This window comes from Molossus molossus, unplaced genomic scaffold (assembly GCF_014108415.1).
Source record: "Molossus molossus isolate mMolMol1 unplaced genomic scaffold, mMolMol1.p scaffold_m16_p_1, whole genome shotgun sequence".
NCBI lineage: Eukaryota > Metazoa > Chordata > Mammalia > Chiroptera > Molossidae > Molossus > Molossus molossus.
The window spans coordinates 178,949,100-178,974,779 of NW_023425344.1; the positions used below are offsets into that span (position 1 = coordinate 178,949,100).

The 25,680-nt window shown below is 39.6% G+C and overlaps 1 protein-coding gene across 6 annotated transcripts in view; it reads left to right on the plus strand.

Annotated features, from left to right (window-relative positions):
- EIF2AK4 (eukaryotic translation initiation factor 2 alpha kinase 4) overlaps positions 1 to 25,680 on the plus strand; it is a 100,576-nt gene that overhangs the window by 36,430 nt on the left and 38,466 nt on the right. For all 6 annotated transcript variants that reach the window (XR_004958590.1, XM_036253326.1, XM_036253329.1 and 3 more), the window contains 10 exons: positions 1,411 to 1,568; positions 2,514 to 3,049; positions 10,139 to 10,245; positions 10,825 to 10,976; positions 14,227 to 14,678; positions 15,385 to 15,454; positions 17,610 to 17,693; positions 20,423 to 20,545; positions 22,578 to 22,682; positions 25,239 to 25,296. Coding sequence is in view for 5 of the 6 variants with exons in the window: in XM_036253326.1 (XP_036109219.1) it covers positions 1,411 to 1,568; positions 2,514 to 3,049; positions 10,139 to 10,245; positions 10,825 to 10,976; positions 14,227 to 14,678; positions 15,385 to 15,454; positions 17,610 to 17,693; positions 20,423 to 20,545; positions 22,578 to 22,682; positions 25,239 to 25,296 (1,845 nt within the window). In the remaining variant the exon portion in view is untranslated. The remainder of the gene's footprint in view (positions 1 to 1,410; positions 1,569 to 2,513; positions 3,050 to 10,138; positions 10,246 to 10,824; positions 10,977 to 14,226; positions 14,679 to 15,384; positions 15,455 to 17,609; positions 17,694 to 20,422; positions 20,546 to 22,577; positions 22,683 to 25,238; positions 25,297 to 25,680) is intronic.

The window sequence follows — 25,680 nt, forward strand, 5'->3', positions numbered from 1 at the left end:
AACAAAGGATTACTGGTCCAAAATGCCAAGTGCCAAAGGTGAGAAACCCTGTTATATATGCTGTGATTTGGTAAATTAAGGGGCAGTGGGGGGAGGAGCTAGAAGAGAAACAAAATGGTGATATTGTAGGTGATTTTTTTTTTTCTAATTTTTTGGTAATTTTCTATTATAGTCTTTAATGAAAATATAGATTTGTATGTACAGTACAGGGAATATAAGCAATAATATAGTAGCTTTGCACGGTAGCAAATGGTTACTACACTTGTGAAATCACACTGCAAGATATACAAATGTCAAATCTCTATGCTGTGCACTTGAAACTAATATAATAGTGTATGCCAATATGCCTTAATAACATTTTAAAAAAGAAAATATAGCCCTGGCCGGTTTGGCTCAGCGGTTAGAGCGGCGGCCTGCGGTCTGGAGAGACCCGGGTTCGGTTCCCGCTAAGGGCACGTACTTCGGTTGCAGTTTGTCCCCGGCCCTGGTTGGTCGTGCGGGTGGCAGCCACTCGATGTGTCCCTTCACGTCGATGTTTCTCTCTCTCTCTCCCTTCCTCTCTCTCCCTCCCACTCTATCTGTACAAAGAATGGAAAAATATCCTCGGGTGAGGATAAAAAATAAAATAAAATAAAATAAAAAAGAAAATATAAGTTTTTATAAGAAATTTTTTTTTTTTCTGGTACGTGCCCCTACCGGGAACTGAACCCGGGACTCTCAGGTTTGCAGGCCGACGCTTCAACCACTGAGCCAAACTAGCCAGGGCGAACAAAAATTTTTGGTGTTACAGAGATTTAGCTCCCCAGGTACAAGTGAAAACCATATGCTTGTCACTAAATAAATGTATCTCTCTTTCTAGCTTCAAGTTTAAACTGTCATTTCTGGTTCCTTTCCTCGGAACTGTTAGCCAGTTTGTATATACTAAATATATTTATATTTTGTGTTTAGAAAATCATTGATATTTTCAAATTTTCAGATTGCTAAAACCTGTTTTATACTGTGCACACTGATGCAGTAATCTGGGTGGAATGTTCCTATTCCAAATTCCTTCTGTCACATTAGCTGGTACAGTATTTAGCTTTGTGAGGATACACTATTGCACCAAGAAGCAGTCATCAGAGGTGAACTGGTTGTGAAAGTAACATTGTGAATCCTGGCTTTTGGAAGAAAACATTCCTCAGATACTAAGATCTCACTGTTGATGAATAGTAATTAATGTTTTGGGGCTCAGATTATATTGTTAAATATTAAAACTTAGTCACAAAAGAGCATGTGCTATATGAAATCATACTTTTCATAAGTAGCACATGGCATCCACTGGTGAGTGAATGTGTATATATATCCCCTCTTTGTTTATTCCCATGGAAAATGTGCCAGTGAGAGTTAATTACATTTTCTTTTAATGTGCAGCCTGTGATGAACAGCTTGGAAAACTAGTTTACAATGCTTTGGAAACAGCCACTGGCAGCTTCGTCTTGTTGTATGAGTGGGTCCTTCAGTGGCAGAAAAATATTGGTCCTTTCCTGACCAGTCAAGAAAAAGAGAAGATTGATAAGTGCAAAAAGCAGGTAGGCATCCAAGAGGGCCCACTGAGCAAAGTACCTAATCTTGAGCTTTAGGAGATGACAAAGTAGCTCTGCATTTGATTGGCTGGTAAAGATCATCAGAATGGTGTGAGATCTGTTTAACCAGAGGGATGGTGGGGAGCAGCACCTTCTTTACCAGTTTTCTCCGCTTCTTGCTGCCTCTTTCAGAACTTTCACAACGTGGCCCAAACGTGTGCAGCTGCTTTCTTAACCTCCTTTCTCAGCCTCTGTTATGGCATTCACAGCCGTCTCTGGGACTAACTAGTACTGCGTAATCCTGCTTTTTGCAGTCTTTTGAACTATTGCTTAAAAACTGAATTCTAAGGAACTGGAGAAATTTAGAGTTAATTTATAACACTGATTTTAAGGAGAACATTTAATATTACATATTGCAGTGTTACATAATAAAAAGGTTGCAAAACAGTAGGTAAAGCCTTGTGTTCAGAAGGTATGTGTATTTCCGATAGAACAACTGGAAATAAATAAACCAAAATCATAACAGTTGTCTTTCAGTGGTGGCCACATAGATAATTTGTTGTTGTTGTTTTTCTTTTGTGGGTTTTTTCTTTTGTATTAGTACTTATTTAAATTTTGACAGTTAAACTTTATAATGAGAAAGGGTTATTTTAAAATTAATGTTTCTCTTTTCTGGTAGCCTTGTTGCAAAAGAAATTTTAAAAGCTGTTCACTAATTTTATAGCATTTGTACACTAGGTTTTGAGATCAAAGAAGTTGAGAATTAACTAAATGTTTTTCCATCTTTATGAACTATTAGGTTGACCTATGGTTTAGGGGAGGAGTCAGTTCAGGGCATATTCTTTCTCTTATCCTTTGAAAGTATGTTTTCTATTAAATATTTCACTTTTGAAGTTGAACACCACTTAATGGTGATCAACCCAGTATTACCTTTTGTTTTTTCTTCATCAGATTCAAGGAGCAGAAACTGAATTCAACTCACTGGTAAAATTGAGTCACCCCAACATAGTACGCTACTTTGCAATGAATCTCAGAGAGCAAGATGCCTCCATTGTGGTGCACATTTTGGTGGAGCACTTTAATGGCGTGTCCCTTGCTGTACACCTGAGCCACTCAGGCCCCATCCCCGTGCATCAGCTTCGCAGTTACGCAGCTCAGCTCTTGTCGGGCCTTGATTATTTGCACAGCAACTCCGTGGTGCACAAGGTTCTGAGTACATCGAATGTCTTGGTGGACACAGAGGGCACCATCAAGATTACAGACTACAGCATTTCTAAGCGCCTAGCAGATATTTGCAAGGAAGATGTGTTTGAGCAAACCCGAGTTCGTTTTAGTGACAGTGCCCTGCCTTATAAAACAGGGAAGAAAGGGGATGTGTGGCATCTTGGCCTTCTGCTGCTCTCCCTCAGCCAAGGACAAGAATGTGGCGAGTACCCTGTGACCATCCCTGGTGACTTACCTGCTGACTTTCAAGATTTTCTAAAGAAGTGAGTATCATTGAGATTCTCTCTAATTGCAGTTTATTCCTGTACTTCTATTGTGCTTGAATAAGCATCTAAATGATGTATGTATATATATATTATGTGTTATATATAATATATATTATATATATAAGCTGAAAAGTGAGCAACAGGATTTGAGTTCATTCTTAGTTCTCCCAACTTTTTCCCAGCCACGTATGTTCTGTTTTCTTGCTTATGTTTATTATTCCATTAACTCACGCATTCTCCTAAATGCACTTGGGCTTAGTCATTGATTTTCAGACTGCATTTTGGGGACTACCTGGTATGTTCTAGGAAGACAATAAAGATGGCTACGAGGCAGATGTCTCAGATACTCCAAATGGAAGAGCCTCCCTGTCTACTTTTGTTTCTGGTTTCTAAGGGGTCAAAGGCAAGGCCTCCTATTTAGAAAACAGCTTTAGGAGAGTAATTCTTCCCCTTGTTCTTCTTAACCATTCTTCTTAATTGGCAACATCTCATTCAACCAAGCCCTAGAATGCAAATGACTTCCTTGCTCTAACCAGAGGATTTTCAACATCTGTGAATTACAGGTGCACTTTTATCTATGAGCCAAATGTTATCCAGTTTGAGAGAATCTTTACTCTGGCTTATGGTCTTTGTGCAGGTCCTTCTAGTCAGTATTTTCTGTTAGCCCTGCCTCTGTTCTCACTCCAAGGCAGACCTAGGTTCTCTGTTTCTCTGTTAAATGAGAAATAAGATCCCTTAAGTTTAGGTTTTTCTAGATACTCCTCTAGTCCAACTTTCCAGCAAGTTTACTTTCTTAACCAATCTGTCTTATTTCTCACCTTATTTCTTTTCCCCAACCATTCATTTTATTTTAATTCATTTCATTCACTCCCTACATTTCTTTTTTACCCTTCACATTTCTTTTCCTATTTCCATCTATTCCACCTGTCATCTGACCTAATCCCTGTTATTTCTTGTCATTCATCATTTTACCCTTTACAAAGTAAAAACAGCTGCACTTATCTTTTAATAAGATAGTTTCCGTGTACCATAAAATAGAAGTAGACATGAATTTACATCCAGTTGTGGAAAGGGGCCAAATGTGATTCTTATGCTGTGTTGTCTCCTTAAAGTACATAAACATCTTAAGATTACTAAAGAGCCCTGGCTGGTTTTGGTCAGTGGTTAGAGCATCGGCCCCCAGACCAAGAGTCTCAGGTTTGATTCTGGTCAAGGGCAAGTACTTCGGTTGCAATTCAGTCCCCGGCTCTGGTCGGGGTCATTTGGGAGGCAACCAATCAATGTGTCTCTCTCACATCGGTGTTTCTCTTTCTCTCTCTCTCTCTCTCTCTCTTCTCTTTCTCCCTCCCTCCCACTCTGTCTGAAAATAAGTGGAAAAATATCCTTGGGTGAAGATTTAAAAACAAAAGATTGCTAATGATGTTTTTTGAAGGAGAGAGGAAGGGGGAGAGACAGAGCAAGAGAGAGAGAGAGAGAGAAACATCAATTGGTTGCCTCCCATATGTACCCTGACTGGGAATCGAACCCGTAACTGTTTTGGTGTATGTGACAATACCCCAACCTACCAAGCCACCTGGCTGGGAAAGAAATAGTTCATATTTCTTTAATGCACTGGAACTTTAAAACTATTTATTTCAATGTACCCTGACAATGTGGTTGGCCGAAATTACATAAAAAGAATTATGGTGATAGAATCACTGATGGAAGGACTCAGACTCATTTCATTCATCAAAATGGACTTTAGCTTTCTCTTGTTCCTCATTGGTCAAGACTAATTTAGTGAAGGTTCGCAATTGCATTATGTATTTTTAAAAATAACACCAGGAAGTATAAGTAGTACACATTTTTCACATTAAATAGTGAAGGACAGACTCAGTAGCTAACTTGCCTAGTTCTTTTCTTAGAGAATAGCTCTATGCTCTGTCAATTTTTAACTTGAACCCTGCACTATTTCTTATTCTGTTAACATGGCTGTCCTCTAGAATGTTTTATATTTTTCTCTCCTTAGAGTGGTTTGGTAGACTGTGCTTGGTTAAGAAGGACAGCACAGTATTGATTTACCACATTTGCTGTCCATGCTCCTGTTAACAAAAGAATAAATCATTCACAAACAACAAAAGAATAGCAACATTTCATTTGTAGTTATATATTTTTTAAATTATTTTTTCTTTATTGATTTTTTTAGAGAGAGAGGAAAGGAGAGGGAGAGAGAGAGAGATAGAAACATCAATGAGAGAGAACATCGGTTGGCTGCCTCCTGCATGTCCCCCACTGGGGATTTGGCCCACAACCTGGGCATGTGCTCTGACTGAGAATTGAACCGGCGACCTCTTGGTGCATGGGTCAATGCTCAACCACTGAGCCACACCAGCTGGGCTGTAGTTTTATTTTTGCTTATTGGTGAACATCCTTGGAAGAAAGTTTTGTTTCTGATCAGTCTTTGTGATGGGAAAGAGCCATATGGCTGGGTTCATACCCCACCTCCAGCTCTTAAGGGCTGAGTGACTAGCACCCTGCTCTGTTTCCTTCCTGTAAAATGAGAATAGCATGGCCCAGCTGGAGGCAGTTGTGAAGATTCAGTGAGCTCATACCTGCAAAGTGCTAACAGTGGTACCTAGTTCTTGGCGATGCTGAGTCAGGGTTTGTTCTTAGTGGTGGAAACTATGGACCTAACATGAAACTTTCCAGGCATTTTATCCCTTTTGGTTCAAAGCTGGACCTAGCATTTGCCTCTACTACTTACTACTACTATGATGCCAAAATGACTGGCTCAGAGAATTTCATCTTTTTAACTGAGATCTTGGTGGCTATAACATCTCTTGAAGAGACAATTCATTCTAGGTAGGCTTTATAATTTTCTGAATTAAGATTTATTGTGATGTCAATCACATTACTGTCATAGTTGAATTGGAGTTGATAAGGTACTTCAGAAACCCAATAAGGCATCTATAGAGATGTTCATTGCAGTATTTTTGTACCCATGAAAAATTGGAAATAATCTAAATGTCCAACAGTAGAATAATGTGTAAATAAATTCTGGTAAAATTAAAAAAGATCTTTAAGTACTGGCTTAGAAAGATCTCTAAGACACATAGTGTGATATTGTGATTTATAATAAGAAATATATATTTAGGCTTTGTTCCTATTTCTGGCACAGAATTCCTAAAACCTTTAGAATTTTCTGTTGACAGCCGCAAAGCTGTCTCTTGTAATGTTATTGACGTGACTTTTGAAACCACCTAAGGATAGGGGCTGGTTGCTAGAGGAACCAACTATGTGATTGGAGAGTTGGAACTTCTAGTCCCGCCCCCCCCAGACCTTATCAACTCCAATTCAACTATGACAGTAATGTGTTTGACATCACAATAAATCTTAATCAAGAACATTATAAAGCCTACCTAGAATGAATTATATCTTCAAGAGATGTTATAGCCACCAAGATATCAGTTTAAAAGATGAAATTCTCTGGGCCAATCATTTTGGCATCACTCCATCACCAGTGGCCAGTGATCTAATCGATCATGCCTATGTAATAAGACCTCCACAAAAACCCAAAGGGACAGAATTCAGAGAACACATGGAGGTGCTGAGAGAGGGGTGTGTCTGGACACGGCATGGAAGCTTCTTGCCCCTTCCTATATATGTTGCTCTATACATCTCTTCCATCTGGCTGTTCCTGAGTTATATCTTTTTATAATAAACCAGTGATCTAGAAAGTAAAATGTTTCTCTGAATTCTGGGAGCCTCTTTAGGAAATTAATCAAACCTGGGTAGGAGGTCACAGGAACCTCTGATCTATAGCTGGAAGGTCAGAAACTCAGGTGACAACCTGGGCTTGCATTTGACATCTAAAGAGGGGTTGGAGGGACAGTCATGTAAGACTGAACCCTTAACATTTGGGATCTGATGCTCTCTCTAGGTAAGGAGTGTCAGTATTGTGAATTGTAGGACATCCAGCTAGTGTTAGAGAATTGCTTGTTGGTGGGGACACCTCCTACAACCTCCACAATGAAATTGTGTGCAGAATATTTTATGTAGTCAAAAGATAAAAGCAAGTTGAAGAATAATATGTATAGGATGATGTCATTTTAAAATATCAGTCTCACCCTGGCTGGTTTGGCTCAGTGGTTAGAGCATCGGCCCATGGACCAATGAGTCACGGGTTCAATTTTGGTCAAGGGCACGTGCCTCGGTTGCAAATCATCCCCGAACCTGGTCAGGGTTGTGTGGATGTCTCTCTCTCTCTCGCTCTCCCTCTCTCCCCCTCCCTCCCACTCTATCTGAAGATAAATGGAAAAATATCCATGGGTGAGGATTAAAATAAATATCCACAAACAAAACTATATAGTTTGTTTGTATGATTGTCAAAGACTTTATCATTATCAGTAATGTTTTCATAGTATTTGCAAGAAGGTATTTGTGTTTTGCTGACATAACTAAATATAAATTTTAAATTTAGGGGGAAGCCTGGCTGGTGTGGCTCAGTGGTTGAGCATCGATTTATGCACCGAGAGGTCACCAGTTCAATTCTCGGTTGGGGTTCATGCCTGGGTTGTGGGCCAAATCCTCAGTGGGGGGCATACAGGAGGTGGCCAGTCAGTGTTTTCTTTCATCTTTGTTTCTATCTCTCTCTCTAAAATCAATAAAGAAAAAATTTTTTTAACTAAATAAATAAACTTAGGGGGAAGTAGAGTATCTCATCCAAATGCTTTTATTACCATTTTTTCTTGCCCTTTTAATGTACTAAATTAAGAGTGCTTTATTTTTTAGTGCTGTGATATAAAAAATAAAATATTCCCATTTATGCCCTGGCCAATTTGGCTCAGCGGTTAGAGCGTCAGCCTGCGGTCCAGAGAGACCCGGGTTCAGTTCCCGCTAAGGGCATGTACCTCGGTTGTGGTTTGTCCCCGGCCCTGGTTGGGTTGTGTGGGTGGCAACCTCTCGATGTGTCCCTTTCACGTCGATGTTTCTCTCTCTCTCTCTCCCTCCCGCTCTATCTGAACAAAAAATTTCCTCGGGTGAGGATAAAAAATATTTCCATTTATGATAGTTGCTGTTACCACTTTATATAGGTATAGACTTTAAGTCCAGAATTCAGAATGATGGTTGATCCTTTTAAATACATTGTTTATAATTAGGGTCAAGTGCTACCAAGTGGTGATACTTGGGTCATTTGTGATGACAACCAGGTAGCTTAGATTAGTTAGAACAGTGGCTCTCAGACTTTATCTTGCATTGAAATCACCTGGAGAACTTTTATTTTATTTATTTATTTATTTATTTTGGTACGTGCCCCTAGCGGGAACCGAACCCAGGACTCTCTGGTCCACAGGCCGATGCTCCAACTGCTGAGCCAAACCGGCCAGGGCCCACCTGGAGAACTTTAAAATTTTGTGTACAATTTAAACTTTAAGGCATGGGTTACCGTTCATAGTCCCAGAGTTGCCGATTTACTAAGACTGGGATGGAGTAGAATTTGTATGTCTATAACAAATTTCCAGATAATACTGATACCAATGCTGCTGCTCAGGAACCCCAGTTTGAGCACCACAGGATTAAAGGTATGTCTTGTTTTCACTCATTAAAAAACAAAAATAAACAGTAAGTTAATAAGTTCAAGGAATGAGATTTAAACAAAAGTATATGATGAAGTGTAGGACTTTTAAAAAGTAGTACTTAATTGTTACCAGCTTCATGCTATGATGAACAGGCTTTATGTAAAGTTTATCACATTGGGCCCCAACCCTACCTTATTGATCTGATTGGCTTTTCCTTCGGAAAGCTTCATGACTGGTCCCTGGAAAGGCCTGGTTTAGCAGGGCAAGCCATTGAACCAAAATGGGAGTGAAAATTCATAGCATACGTGTGCTATTTTAAATGGCTGCAAAATTGTTCTATGACAGTGCCTTTCTGCCTCTGGAGACTATAGTAGTCTCCCCTTATCCAAAGGGAATACATTCCAAGACCCAATGAATGCCTGAAACCACGGATAGTACCAAACCCTATATACCCTGTGTCTTTTTTCCTATACAGTCGTTCCTTCATGCTTTGACTTTTGCGGCTTCACTCTATCGTAGTTTTTTCAAATATATTCATTGAAAAATTGATCAAGACAGTGAAAATGATAGAGCGCGCGCTCGGTTGTCTGAGTCAATTATATACCCCTGTATTACAATTACAGTTAAAATTGAAATTACTGTACGTGTGGACTGTAGGCCTATGTGTTCGAGCACCCCAGGAATCCTTCCACGCCAGGGCCGACCGATAGAGTCTGGAACGGATTAACCATGATAACTGAGGGACGACTGTATATATATACTTAGGATAGTTTAATGTATAAATTAGGAACAGTAGGAGATTAACAATAACTGTTAATAAAATAGAACAACTATAACAATATACTGTAATAAAAGTTATGTGAATGTGGTCTCTTTCAAAATACTGTACTGTACTCACCCTTGTTGTGATGATGTGAGATGATACGATGTCTGTGTGATGAGATGAGTGGGGTGGGTCACGTAGGCTTGGTGACATAGCGTTAGGCTATGCTTGTGCTTGGGGGCCATTATAAAGTAAATAAGGGTTACTTGAACATTAGCACAGGCGATCTGATAACCGATATGGATGCTAAGTGACTAACAGGCAGGTAGTGTATATGCTGGACAAAGGGATGACTCACAGAACAGAATGGTGAGAAATTTCCTCATGGTGCTCAGAATGGTGTACAATTTAAACTTTAAGAATTGTTTATTTCTGGAATTTTCCATTTAATATTTTCAGACCATAGTTGACTGAGGGTAGCTAAAACTATGGAAAGTGAAACCGTAGATGGGAGATGGGGGGATATTACCGTATACTTTTTTTTTTTATTATTACCCACTTGTACCCAGCCTGGGGCTTGGCATGTAAATCCCGCAGGAATGTTGATTTAAATTCACTTCTGAGTGCATTTTGGTCCATAAGTAAAATGAATTCTCTAATGTGTATCTTTAAAAAAATAAACCCATAGGTAAATGCCTCGGATTAACTAGCTTAGCATTTATTTATTTTGTGCATTGCTGAGATTCTCTCTTCCCTCTCACTGAGATGTGTTTGCCTGGATGACAAGGAAAGATGGAGTCCTCAGCAGCTGATGAAACACAGCTTTATAAACCCACAGCCAAAATTGCCTTTACTGGAACAAAGTCCTGAGGGTGAGTCTTTTACCGTTCATTTTTGATACCCTGCTTGACATAAATTATTTTAAAAGTATATATTAACCTAAGGGACAACATGAATATTTATTTTATCTGTTTTATGCTGAGCTATACATAAATCCATTTAATGTGTCCTGTGTGCCTGGAACTGTTTGCCATCCTGGCTTTTGTCTCTACTGATAAAGTGTCTATTGGTGTAGCCTCTTTTAGTGTTTAGTTAACACTTCTTGTCATGTAACTGGATTTCCTTGCTGCTCCTTAGGTAGTATATTAAGGGACCTCAGTGGAGATTGAGATGGATTAGGAGACCTGGGTTTGAGATCTGGCTCGATCATCCAGTCATTTCCTTACTCTCTGTCTCAGTTACCTCCACCTGTAAACTTGAGCTAATTATATATTTCTACCTACTTTAAAGAGGACAAAATGAGGAGAGTACTAAAGGGTCTGCCAGGTCAGAGGTACTTTTTCAAACTACTGATTAGGGCCCCTTCTATCAGCACTTGAATCGTTGTTGGATATTGCAGCTCTTCCTGTATTTCTAATGCCTCATTTGCCACATGCCTTTTCTTTTTTCAGATTCTGGAGGACAAAATTACACTGTTATTCCTAGCAGCCAGCTATCCAGTGATGCTTTCTGCAGTGAGACACAGAGACAGTTTTCCCGCTATTTCATTGAGTTTGAAGAATTACAGCTTCTCGGCAAAGGAGCTTTTGGAGCTGTCATCAAGGTGTGCTAGAGTTGTCCCCATGTCCTGCCTGTGGCTTAATGGTTAGAGTGTTGGCCCTCACACCAAAAGGTCAAGGGTTCGATTCTCGGTCAAGGGCACATTACCTGGGTTTGCAGATTCAATCCCCAGCCCCAGTTGGGGTTGTGTGGGAGGCAACCAATCTAGGTGTCTCTCTCACATTGATATGTCTCTCTGTTTCTGTCTCTGTCTCTCTCTCTCTCCTCTTCCCCTTCCCTTCCTCCCTTCCACTCTCTTTAAAAATCAATAGAAAAAATATCCTCAGGTGAAGATTACCAAAAAAAAACACACAACAGAGTTGTCCCCAGTCCCTTTTAACACTCCTACTCTGTTCCATTTCTGCACATTTATGGACTTGACTTCTATTTTGAGAGTGGGGAGGGAAATGAATTTGACCATTTGAAACTAGGATCATCTTCACCTTTCTGGGCTTAAAGGTTTTATTTAAAGTTACACTGGACACATTAAGAACTCATCATTGCTCTTCCCTTAGCTGATGCAGTGTATTAATGTGAAGACCACATGATTATAACAGCCCAAGTGGAGTCAGGACCTTTATACAAAGAACATTTTTGTGTGCTTTGGTTCAGAAAGAAAATTCCTTTTTTTTTCTTCATCCATTTGCTTTCAGAGTTGCTGTAGATAAAAGGGCTGCAAGGTTAGAACTAAGATGGAATTCCAACTGGGAAATGGCCCCAGATGGTCTTAGTTTTTATTTTCCAGGTCTTACTGAGATGGGAAATTAGTGATAATTTAAATTATGCTGTTGTTAGGTCTTCCCTTCTTCATTCCAGCCTATTTGGGTGACTTTTATTATCTTTCCCTTGAGAAAGAGATTTCAGCTGTTATTATATAATTTAAGTATTTTGTTGAAATTTAGGAGACCCAGATTAATATAGTATTATTAAATCCATATGAGATACTTGTCATCTTACATGTAAATAAAATAGGGCATATTTCTATTTAGGATTCTGCAAGTGTTATTAGGAAACATTACTAGTATTACTGTGGAAGGCCTTCCACACATACCCTAAAAAAACTGAATTAATTTTTCTGTGGTAGTCAGGGATAAACAATGTTAAGCCAATTTTTCAAAAGGATGTTATAAGTATGGGAAATTTTCAACTTCTTGAAATTATAGACATTACATTTAGGTGATTAAATAGATATACTGTGACAGATACCCTGATCAGATGATCATAGTTATCTTTAAGAGGAGTGAAGAGTGACTAAAGTATATATTATCCCTCTAGCTCAAACTGCAGTTTTGATGAAGTCCTTTAACTTCTTTATATTTTAGATTTTTGAATGCAAAACACCAAACTTAATTTCCTTATAAGTACTTAAAAATTATTAGTAAGCTCATAGAACTAAAACATCATAATTTAAGCCCTTAAATGTTTCCTGCAGTTTCTACTGATGAGAACCCTATAGCCCTCACACTCCATCTGTTTCCAGATTAGGTCAGGGTAGTCTGCTCAGTGGTCCGACATTTCACCTTTCCGTTTGAATAAGTGAATTCCCAGGAGTTTCCATTATAGCAAGTGCCACACCCGTCAGTGACTCATGGTACATATGATGTGCACTGAAAGGAGGTTGAAAGACAATGCTAAGACTTCCCACTGTCCTCCATGCTATTAATGTGACAGGAAAAGAACAAAGGGCTATGGTTTTGGGGAGCACTTTCCATATTTCAGGTTGTGTGCCAGGAGCCTTGCAAACATCTTTTAATCTCATGATATTCTTATGAATAGCTGTTATCCCCATTTTCCAGATTAGAGAACTAAGGCTCAGAAAAGTTATATAATTTGCCCAAGATAACTTATATCCGCTAAAAGATAAAAGCATCATTCAGACCCATATCTGTTTTACTGGACAGCCTCTCTCCACAAAGAAAAGGTCATCTGAAATTCAATTTCGATGTACTCCTTTTACATTCCTAGAAGTAGTTTTTTAGTAGTCTAATTGAAATCTATGAGCCAAACACAAGAATGATGTGCTGTTTTGCCTTTTGTATTCAACTAGTTTCTCCCTCTGTCCAGGGCCAAATTGTTGCTTTTCATGACCTCAGATGACCTGCAGGATTAGGTCTAGAATATTCTGGTGAATGGGATTTTATAAAAGGTACTTCAGTCAACCCAACTGCACAGTGAAATTACTCAGCATATAGGAAGCCTGGAGAAGTGTCTTTGAAACTTTTACTTGTATTTTGTTGTGTTCCTAATGATACTGTTCTAGTTTTAGTAGCACCAGTGGTAAATCTTCAGTATTTTGTAACAAAAACAATGGGCATTGATTGTGTTAATACCAGTAGCTGCTGCTTACTGAGCATCTTCTCTGTGCAGCCTGGATACGGGTGTTTTATCTACCTCATCTCATTTCATCTTTTTTTTTTTAAATTTTCACCCAAGGATATTTTTCCATTGATTTCAGAGAGAGGAGGAGAGAGACAAAGGGAGAGAGAAAGAGAGAAACATTGATGTGAGAGAGAAACATCTATTGGTTGCCTCCCATACACTTCCAGTACGGGGATTGAACCCACAAACTAGGTATGTGCCTTGACCCGGAATCGAACCCATAACCTTTTGGTATAGGGACAGCACTCCAGCTGACTGAACCACCAGGGCTCATTTAATCTGTATAGTCACTCTTTGAGGTAAGGAAAGTGGTATAGATGCCATTTTATAGATGAGAAAATTAAGTCTCAAGGAAATTAATTAGTCTAAGTTCACACAGCTTTATAAGTTGAGAATTAGAATTTTCATCTGGGTCTGTTGAAATCTTTGGAGTTTAGTTTGTGTTTTGTGACTTTAAATGTAAAAAAAAAACAAAAACAGAGAGACTAAAGTCATCTTCTGAAACCTTACACTGACTTTAGAAAATAATTATTTTTAAAACAAGGTTAAGAAAACAACAAGGCTTACTTAGAAATTTTGACAGCAGATGTGATATTGGAAAAGCAGGGGTGTAATTGTCAATACAATTAATGGTTAAATGGAGACTGTTTTCCCTAGGGACTCTTAGCAAGTTAAATACATCTAGTTTGGGGTGAGATGTTTTACAAGTTTTTGGCAGTCAAGACTTTTTTCAGCTTAAGAGTCCCAGACTGTAGATTGGTTTCACTCAGAAATCCAGGTTCTCCTGGGGAGGGGATGGGTGATGTACAGACGCCAGTCTGCATGGGGTTCCCAGCGGCTGGCAGTACCAGGGCCCTTCCCTGTCCACACTGCAGGTGCAGAACAAGCTGGACGGCTGCTGCTACGCGGTAAAGCGCATCCCCATCAACCCGGCCAGCAGGCACTTCCGCAGGATCAAGGGCGAGGTGACGCTGCTGTCGCGCCTGCACCATGAGAACATAGTGCGCTACTACAACGCCTGGATTGAGCGACACGAGCGGCCCGTGGGCTTGGACACTTCGCCCATGGACTTGGGCACTTCGCCCGAGGACACGGGGCCCCAGGCCCAGGACCGCCGAGTCCCCCCGCTGCCTGTGGGCGACAGTGACCCGGACGCCCCCGACAACGTGGAGGCCGCAGCGCCGCCGCCCATCCTCACCAGCTCGGTGGAGTGGAGCACTTCCGCCGAGCGCTCCGCCAGCGCCCGCTTCCCCGCCGCGGGCCAGGACTCCAGCAGCGACGAGGACGAGGAGGATGAGCACGACGGAGTCTTCTCGCAGTCCTTCTTGTAAGAGAGCGCGCAGAGCTCACAGCGCTGCCAGGGCCCCGCCGCCTGGGCGCGCCCCTGATTTTATCCCCTCGGAGCCTAGTTTGGCATGTTAAAAAACAATAGAAATACGAAACCAACTTTTACAAAATAACCAAATACAATCCTTAAAGTTTTTTCCCCGTTATCTTCAAAAGACCTCCAAATCCAAGCCTGGGAGAAAGGAAAAATAGAAATTTCTTCCAGTACGTCACCTTAATATATTTAACAGACTTTTTAAAAAGGTCATTCTTTTAGATAAGGTCTTCCAACTCTTTGGAACATTGAGGAGCTAATTTGCAGTCTTGGTGTAGTGCCAAGTGCAGCTCCAGAAAAGGTTACCAAACCAATAATTATGATCCTAAACTATAGTTGTTATTCATTTCGGAATCCAGTCATTTAATTTCATGACTTTATTTCATTGTATCCAGTTTATCATAACTCTTGGCTATTAAATTTTTTTCAGGAAAATTTTCAGGCCAATTTTTATTTAAATCGAGTTCTGTGTTTCATCATATATTAGGGGAATACAAATCAGCATGGTATTGTGGACATATTTATGCCTCCAGGGTCATGGTACAGTGTCTCTAGTGCAGCTCTTTGCTTTCTAGTCATTAACAAGTTTTGATTTTCAAAATTATAACAGGGATTTTGGTTTCTTTAGTATTTTTCTGTTTCTCTTTTTAAGACCTGCTTCAGATTCTGAAAGTGATATCATCTTTGACAATGAAGATGAGAACAGTAAAAGCCAGAATCAGGTACACATATACATAGAAATTGTATTACTTTACTCATCATGGGCCAGGTATGTAAGAAAATTAATGTTTGTTGTTATAAACCTTAGATGAAATAGTAAAGCCTTAATCTGATAATGCAAATATAGAAACCTTCAATTTAAAAATATTTAAATATATGCTACTTACATATTTATTTATAGGACTTAATTTATCCACCTAATAAAATATACCTGCTTTCAGAATAGAGAAGTAAATTGATACCCTGTATTTTTTAAAAATAAAAACTTTTTCCTTGACAATTTTGGGAACCTATATGGTTGAGGATGAGGATTGAATGTAAATTAATTCAGTAACTAAACAGCCTAATTATGGAGTTAAGTAGGTCTCTCTCTTACATCAGTTAATTTTGATTTCATAATCCATCCCCTAGAATAATGTTTTAACACTGAGCCATGATCCTGGAACAGGTTATGAAATCAGTTTCGAGAATCACAACCAGCTTTATTTTATTCTTAATGCTCTAGAGAGGAGTACAGAATACCAAAAGTTATCACAGTAATAAAGGTAAACGCTGTGGAACTTGTCTCTCAAGAGTATGTGTACTTGGTGTGATTTAAACTATATTTATTTCTTTATGTGGACCATGGTCATAAAAGTTTGAAAAACACTACTCCAGGCCTTGAACCCCACTCAATTCTGTTTGTAGTGTGTTTTGTTTGTTTGTTTGTTTGTTTGTTTGTTACCCAGGCCAGCAAAGCCCTTGATGCTACTGCATGGAGTCCAGGGTGAAGCTTTTTAACTACTGGGGCTGTGCTGATACAGAGAAGCATTCTGCACCTGGGAGTTGAATGCAATGAATTTATTACTGGAAATAAAAAATAATCAGTAATTAAGGGGCATTTGTAGTAGATAAAGAAAAGTCTACATATAGATTCTGTTAGATAAGCAGCTAAATTGATTTGAAGGAGGTTTGAATGTATTAGTCAGTATTTTTTATGAGTACTTTTCTTTCTATTAAAAATCACCCTTAAAATCATCCTCTTGATTAAAATTTATAAATTGTAAATTTAACCAGGAATAATAGTATAAATACTCTAAATTGCTAAAGCAGGTGTTCTTTGGTTTTAGCATTACTTATGCATTTAATTATTATGGGGGCACCAAATTTACCTGGTTTTGCTTCGTTAAGGGCACTATCTCACAGGCATTCTAATTAATGAGGAGAAGCCTCCAGGAGATTAACAATCTTCTACAGATAAACCCCAGAGTGTATACATGGTTTAGGAGCAGGATGTGATTGTTTTCAGAGCAGAGTTTTTTTTCTTTGAGAAAGGAGAAATGTTAAAGAATGCTTCCACAAAGAAAGTGTAAATCAGAAATGGTCAAGGCTCAAATGGCAGACTTTAAAATTTTTTTTCTAAATTAACTGAGGCCATTTTGAAATATATTTTGAATTGCCACATTTGGTTAATAAATACAAGCAATTTGGAACAGAATAAAGATACTCATGATAAAAAAGAAATGATCAGATGCTACCTAATGCCTTTTTCTATACCTGGGTGGAGAGTATTTAATTACATCTATTAGAAGAGAAAACAATTTTTTGAAAAAAGGGACATGGGTTAGAAAATGAGCTGTAGGGGACAAACAGACTAGCCATATGGAAAAGTGGCAGTGGAGGATTTGTTCTGCAGGCATGTAACCCAGAGAGCAGTAGGATCCATTTAAATTGTTTTACTAAAGATGAATTTCTAATCTTCTGTTTTCAAAGAAAGTTGTTCTAGTAAAACTGAAGCCTTAAAATATTAGTCTGTATACATTCTGCTTTTCTTATCCATAGAGAGAGATGAATGGTAAGAAAGAATTGACTTGACCTGCAGTCTTTCTGCAGATTGCACCCCTTTAATACCTACCTGTTTTCTGTTTTTCCTATCAATTGTTCTGTCTAGTGACAGACCTGGAAACTAGACAGCGGATTCAGATAATAGCAAAATTGCCTTTTGAACGCTGTAAGCAGCTAAAGGACAGTGGTTGTGTTCTGCCCACTGCCGTCTCCTCTAAGGCAGCAGGATGGCCAAATATTTGGTGAGGGGCAGGTACAAATGACTCGATGATGATGATGACCTTGTTTAATTTTAGCCCCCATTTTGAGTTCTGTGTGTTCCTCTTGGTTTAGGATGACGACTGCAATGGAAAGAGCAGTTGCCATGACAGTGAGCCATTGGCGACCACTGAGGCTGTGCACTACCTCTATATCCAGGTGAGGCCCTGGTGTGCAGTGTGGTGACCAGTAACCTCTGATGGGTATGTTTCAGGAGACTAGAGTAAGACGGTAGGCAAAACAGGACTCGCTGGCACTATCAAAGGTTAATTGGCCAGAGAGGATTGCAGCAGGGAGGCCCTTTCCCTCAGCCTGGCACACATGCTTTCCTGTACCATAGCAGGAGGCGGAACGGGGTGGTGCTTATTTGCGCTGGACTTGGGCTGTGCAAGTTTACCTTCTGGATCTACCAGGCATAGCTGTGTAAGCTCAGGAAAGGCTCCTCAGAAGTCTGTGCCTCAGGTTCCCCACCTGTAAATTAAATAATGACTTGTGAAGCATAAATGATATAATATATGTGAAGTAATGAGAATCATGTCTGAGTTCCATACATGCTAGACTGTGCATGTGAGAAAGTCCACTTTGTTTGACAAATTGAATCTGGACAGTTATGGTGTGATGCATAAACATCCTTGTGTGTGCAGAATAAGCACCAGCGTGGCTTAGGCAAACTGGCTTGTCCTGGAACCTCTGGGGCACCAGAGCCACAGGAAAACCAGTTCCAATGAGGCATGGCCAGAGGGAAGTCTGTCAGCTTTGAGCTGCTCCCACGCCTGAGGGGCGGCATTCTGGACAGTGGTGACCTCTGCCAGCAGAGGGACAGCCACAACCCACAGAGGTAAACTTGCCTCTGCCCCAAGTGAACAGGACCATGTGTCACTATTAGTATATTCAGTCATATCTGCAATTAGGCAAATCTTCAAAGGTGAGATACAGTATACTGTGTAGAAGATAAGTTTGATAGTTTTCAGACAAGTGTAGTGTTTTTTAAAAAAACTAATTAGGGCCCTGGCTGGTTTGGCTCAGCGGTTAGAGCATCAGCCTGTGGTCCACAGAGACCCGGGTTCGGTTCCCGCTAAGGGCATGTACCTTGGCTGCAGTTTGTCCCCGACCCTGGTTGGGTCGTGTGGGTGGCGGCCACTCGATGTGTCCCTTTCACATCGATGTTTCTCTCTCTTCCTCTCTCTCCTTCCCGCTCTGAGTAAAAAATGGAAAAATGTCCTCGGGTGAGGATAAAAAAAAAAACACTAATTAGGTGGTTGCTTTCCTGGGATTAGAACTGGTTTTTGGTATTCTATAACAGAAATATATATATATATATATATACATATATATATATATATATGTATATATATATATATATACACACACACACACACACATATATATATAATTGATTTTTAGAGAGAGAGGAAGGGGAAAAGAGAGAGAGGGAAACATTAATTTGTTCCACTTACTTATACATTCATTGGTTGCTTCTTGTATGTACCCTGACCGAGGATCAAACCTGCAGCCTTGGCGTATCAGTATGATGCTCTAACCAACTGAGCCACCCGGCCAGGGCTAACAGAAACATCTTTGAGGTACTACTTCCGCACACAGTAAAGCATTTGTCTCCCAAACCACTAACTATTGAGTATCTACTACATGTCATTACTCTCTAAGCAACTGAGACAGAAGTACGTAGAAGAGATACATCTGAGGTGTGGTAGGATCGTGGCATGGGAGTCAGGTACCCTTGTGAGGCCTGGAGGATAAGTCAGTGTTTGTAGACAGTTATTCTGGTCATGAGAGGATATCCTCATTTAAAATGAGATGTTCCTTTCTTTAAAAACAATAAAATCTCCTTCATGAGAAATCTCAACTCTGGCACTGGTTTGAAACATATAGTCTAGTTTCATAAATCAGATGCTACATGTTGATGTGTCATTGTTTTCTGATACATCAACACACTTAAGGGGTGAGATAGAGTCCTTTCTGGAATGTTTATATATATATATATATATATATATATAATGTTTTATTCTGGACTTGAAGGTCACTGTCATTAATGTCATCATTCGGTTATCCCTTCTTGAAAATTTGGGTTTAGAAACAATATTGTAAAACAATAAATAAAATTATACTTTTCAATTTTTCATATTATTTGTGACAGGGATTTTAAATATATTTTCATTGATTTTTTTAGAAAGAGAGGAAGAGAGAGAGAAACATCGATGTGAGAGAGAAACATTGATCGGCTGCCTCCTGCATGCCCCCTACTGGGGATAGAGCCTGAAACCCCGGCATGTGCCCTTACTGGGAATAGAACTGGGACCTCTCAGTCCAGGGGACAACGCTCAATCCACTGAGCCATACCAGCTGGCTGTGACAGGGATTTTAAACAATTAAGTTATTTTTTAAATGAACAGTAATAGAAAAATTGGCTGTTACAATGCTAAGACTATGCATATTTCCTCCCCAACTTTTTTAATACTCTTGGTTTCTTTTTTCAGTTAAAAAAAATTAAGAACATAACAGTCTGAGGAATAGGGTAGACCCAGAAACATGGAAGTAGGGTACAGACTGACAACCCTCAGAAGAGGGGGTGGGGGGAGGAGGGAAGAGATAAACCACAGAACTTATATGCATGTACGCATAACCAATGGACATGGACAACAAAGCCAGAGACGGGGCAGGGGGGATGGGGAGGAGGGTGTTAATGGAGTAAAAAAGGAGAAACATCTATAACAAAAATAAAATTGAAAAAAAAAAAAAATCAAACCTTCTCCATGACTATCTGACATCTGTAATACATGTTTTAAAATGAAGGATTACATTAATTAAAATTGTCCTCCTTAGTTGAAACTCTTTATAATCAAACCTTGCCTGGTTTGTTCTGTCCATAGATGGAGTACTGTGAAAAGAGCACTCTACGTGACACCATCGACCAGGGACTGTGTCAGGACACCCTCAGACTCTGGAGGCTTTTTCGAGAGATTCTGGATGGATTGGCTTATATCCATGAGAAAGTATACTTTACAACATTTCATATCTGAAAACTTACTTTTTTTTTTTTCCTTTATTGATTTTAGAGAGAGAGGAGGGTGAGGGAGAGAGAGATAAAAACATCCATGAAAGAGAACATCAGTTGGCTGCCTCCTGTACACCCCCAACTGGGGATGTGGCCCATAACCTGGGCATGTGCCCTAACCGGGAATCGAACCAGTGATCTCTTGGTGCATGGGTCGACACTCAGTCACTGAGTCACACCAGCCGGGCTGAAAACTTACCTTTATATAAAATTTAGGACTGAATAAAAACATCAAGTAATGTAAGATTGGAGAAACAGAAATAGAGGGGAAATTCTGGATATATTGAAATAATCTATTTTTTTAGGAAGCACAACAAATTATCAAAAGACAAGAAAATAGTACAAAGTATCAAAGTTAAAATATTGAAGGTTAAAACAAGGATCAGCAAACTGTGGCCCACAGTTTTGTATAGCCCACCTTTTGCACAGCCTGGCCTGTGAGCTAAGAATGGCTTTTACATTTTTAAGTGGTTATTGGGGGGAGGAGAAGTGAATAATATTTTATGACACCTGAAAATTCTATGAAATTCAGATTTCAGTGTCCATAAACGACCATACTCGTTTGCTTACATATTGCCTATGGCTGTTTTTGTGCTGCAACTGTAGAATTGAGTAGTTGTGACAGAGGTTCTGTGGCCATAAAGTCTAAAATATTTACTTACTGGCCCTTTACAGGAAAAGTTTACCAACCTCGGGGTTAGGAGGAAATACACGAGCATGTATAGAATGTGAGGGTAATTCCTAGAGTGATTTAGAATACAGTGAGAATGATTGATACACGCCAAGTTATCTGGTTCTTAGTGCCACCCTTCCTAGAAACATGGAGAAACCGGAAAGTCAGCTAGCAAGGATAGAGATGAGACTTTTTTGAGTGACATGGTATGCCACATGTATAAAATATCATTGTAAAGCTAGAAATTGCCATTACAATGTAAATGCTAATGGGCCTAGCTTTAGGATGAAACACTTCTTACTTTTGAAAAAATGGAATTGTTTCATGCATTAGCCAATGTAAATGTTTTCTCCTTTGCCTCAATTTTCTTTAACCTCAAAATATTTATAATGTACCATATTTCTACTGAAAAGAGAGGACTATTATTTATACATGTTGTTTATAAATGATGTGTGGAAGCAGAATTTATAAGGCTGGAAATAAAAATGAGTTCTAATGAGGGTCACTAGAACTTTACTGCTGTGATATCATTCTGGGGTCCTGCAGCTGTGCCCGTGTGCTCTCTTCTCTTGATCTGATTTTCTCAGTATCTGCTAATCATTTGTTGGGTGTCTAACATTGTGCGGCACCTAGAAATACAGAGAGGCGTGGGTATATGACAAACCCCAAACCTGAGAAGGACTTCTTATTTTTAGGGAGGAGCCAAAATTTACCTCCGTGTAAAGGTAAAAAGGATCAGACAATGTGTTTTTATTACATTCAACTATCTCCTATATTATAATACCTGAAACAATAAGCATTATGAGAATGCCATTAGGAAGGGGAGAAAGCATGATCATGTCATCATTAATCATTGAGCATCTTCTGTGTGCACTGTGGATATACAGTTGAAGTGTAGAATTATCATAGAAGGCTTCATGAAAATGAGTTGGCACTTGTAAATGTTGGTGCGATTCAAATGGATGGAGAAAAGCAAGACTTTTTTAGGCAGGGGAAATAGGGTGAAAAAAGGAATGGAAGAAGAAATGAACATAGGTGTGTCTCCTTGACCAGAGCAGGGGTTTTGTGATGCAGCAGAAAAGAAGAAAATTGTGAACCTGGGAGAGGAGGCCGTGTGGGTAATTGGGACCTTACGGCAAGGTCATTGACAGGACAGTCAGAAGACTCTGCAGAAGATCGATAGTCTGACCAGTATGGTCTGTGGGAGAAGACTCATCCAATTTTGTCACTGGATTGGCCTTTCAAATTAGGTAACAGGCATAACTATAAACTTGGTTTCTTTGCTCTCTTCCATCAGGGAATGATTCACCGGGATTTGAAGCCTGTCAACATTTTTTTGGATTCTGACGACCATGTAAAAATAGGTGATTTCGGTTTGGCGACAGACCATCTACCCTTTGCTGTGAGTATTTTTAAAATTACATGATGCTGCCCAGCTGGTGTGGCTCACTGGTTGAGCATCAACCCATGCACCAAGAGGTCACCGGTTCAATTCCCGGTCAGGGCACATGCCCTGCTTGTGGGCCCAGTCCCCAGTGGGGGGCATGCAGGAGGCGGCAGTCGATGTTCTCTCTCATCGATGTTTCTACCTCTTTCTCCCTCACCCTTCCTCTCTCTAAAATCAATAAAGAAAAAATATTTTTTTTAAATTAAAAAAAAAAAAAAATTAGACTATGCCTGAAAATGGACCTATGTGCCCTGATAGTCATGAAAGTGTCAGAAGACAGGATAATAATGAGTTCACTGAACTCTGCTGTGTAATCCCCAGGAAATGATACAAGTCTAAGGGGTGAGCTGCGAATGATTTTTTATGCTCTGAGATTGTGAATACATTTTAGTGAGTGCATTTTACTTGAGGGACATAATTATGTTGATATTTAGGCATATAATACTTTATGAAATAATTTGTATTTTGGTCTACCACCCCAGGCACTGGGTTAGATGCTTTGCACTTGAGGAGCTTTTAGTTAAAGGAAATAAGGCTCAAAAAACATAAAACAACATTCCTAAACAACATATAACCTACAGGTATTTATTCTTTACATTGTAGAGTAGTTGTTTAATGTACAAAACTAAAATAATGTGAAGTGAGCAAAATAGTGATAGAAGAGTAAAAGGAGAAAATTTACATGTGGTTATAAGGATCAAGAAAGGCTGTATAAAGTGAACAGCATTTCAAATGTGCTTAAAAGGATGGATGGGAGTCCAACAGACCAAGCTTGAGGGCAGGGCATGGTGACAGCAGGAGAAGGGATTCCCGCAAAAAGAGCATATGCAAAGGTCCTGGAGTGAGCAGACATGATTGTTTAAAGGCCAACATGTTGTCTGGTTGGTTGAAACTATGAGGTATAGGAGAGCAGTGAGAGGGGATGTGGGAACTTTGAGAGTCTTGTTGGTGGCAGACCTTGAGTACTAGAGGAAGAATTTCACTTGGCATTGGAAGCCTGAGTTATTAAGTACCAAAATCTATAGTAAATGCCATAATTCTAAGGGTGGTCAGAGAAAATAAAATAGGATTTGGATTAATGGTAAATAACCCATTTGGATAAATGGTAAATAGAGGCTAAATTAGAAGGAGAGGTTAGAAGGAGCAGAGAGGGAGGAAATGGAAGGGGGGCAGTAAGTATGTGGTCCTGATGAGGACAGGACACTTTGAAGAGTCCTGAAACCAAGGAAGGGCTAAATGATGGGGATCTCGATCCCCAAACTAAAGAATTTAACTTGCTTTCTGTAAAGCTCATGTAAATAAGCACAGTTCTGGAGGCCTGTCTCGGCCACTTTGTGGTATGACGTTGGGCAAATTAGTTAACCTCTCAATAAACTCATTTGTAAAAAGTGCCTAATACTACTTCAGAGAGTTTTGAGCAGGCTAGATTAAGACTACAGGTAGCCCTGGCTGGTTTGGCTCAGCGACCGAAGTGTTGGCTAACAGAACAATGAGTCTCGAGTCCGATTCCAGTCAGGGGCACGTACCTTGGTTGTGGTTCATCCCCGGCCCTGGTTGGGGTCGTGCAGGAGGCAACCAATCGATGTGTCCCTCTCACGACAACGTTTCTCTCACTTTACTTCTCTTTCCCTCCTTCTCCTTCCCTCCCACTCTATCTGAAGATAAAGAGAAAAATACCCTCAGGTGAAGATTAAAAAAAAAAAAAGAAAGAAAGAAAAAAGACTACAGGTAAAGCACGTGGACAGTGCCTGGCACTGAGAATGTCAAAGCTGCTAGTACTGATGGCAGTGCTGGTAACGGTAACCTCTGGAGTGATGCCAGCAAACTAGTGATTTAGGGTAACACGTGAGTCAGCTCTGTCACAGATGCAGTGGAAGGAAGTGAGGCTACTTAAGAGGTGTTAGCAGTGATGGTGGAATAGATTTGGTGACCAGCCTATAGGAAAAAAAGAATAAAAATTGACCCAGATAAATGGGAAAGTTAGAAAGTGAGGTAGTGGTGGTTGTTAATATATTCTCTTTTAATTTTAATATGTTTTTATTGACGTGAGAGAGAGAGAGGAAGGGAGGGCGAGACAGAAACATCATTGAGCTGCCTTCTGCACACCCCCCACCAGGAATCGAGCCAGCAACCCAAACCAGTGACCTCTCGGTGCATGGGACCACGCTCAACCAACTGAGCCACACCAGCCAGGACTGTTAATATATTTTTACTCTTCCTAGTAAATGGATTCTGTTTTGGCATTTTCTTCTATAAGCTTCCAGAGGTTTCTGTCACCAAGAAGAGTTCTATAGTCAATTGTCCTTCTTTTTGATCTTATTGGGTTTCTGGTAAGCTCTGCATTAGTGGGTCAAGTAAACAAAAATTTTAAAGCCCTCCCAAAAAAGCATTACTATAATTATTCTGGTTTCTGTGGTATTTTTCATTCAGTCTTTATTTGGAAATGGATAAGACATTCCTATGGAATAATATAACATTTTAATGCGATACTTGGCTTATCTGTATTTTTAGGCTGACGGCAAACAAGATGATGCATCTGGAGATCACTTAATCAAATCAGACCCTTCAGGTAAATCCAGTATATTTTATTCATGTATTAAAAAGTAGACCACACATTTTCTTTCTTATTTTTTTTTTTTTTACATACAAAAAGCTGTATATTTGTATAGTCTGAAAACTTTGAAGATACATAGACACCCAGGAAACTGTCCCCATGCTCTATACCATAAGCATGTCCATCACCTCCAACAGTATTCTCCTGCCCATTTATTTACTATTAGTTAATCTATTCATTTATTTAGTGATAAGAACAATTAACATAAGATCTACCCTCTTAGGACATTTTTTAAAATTAATTAATTAATTAATTTATTTATTTATTTATTTGGTACATGCCCCTAGCAGGAACCGAACCCGGGACTCTCTGGTCCACAGGCCGAAGCTCCAACCACTG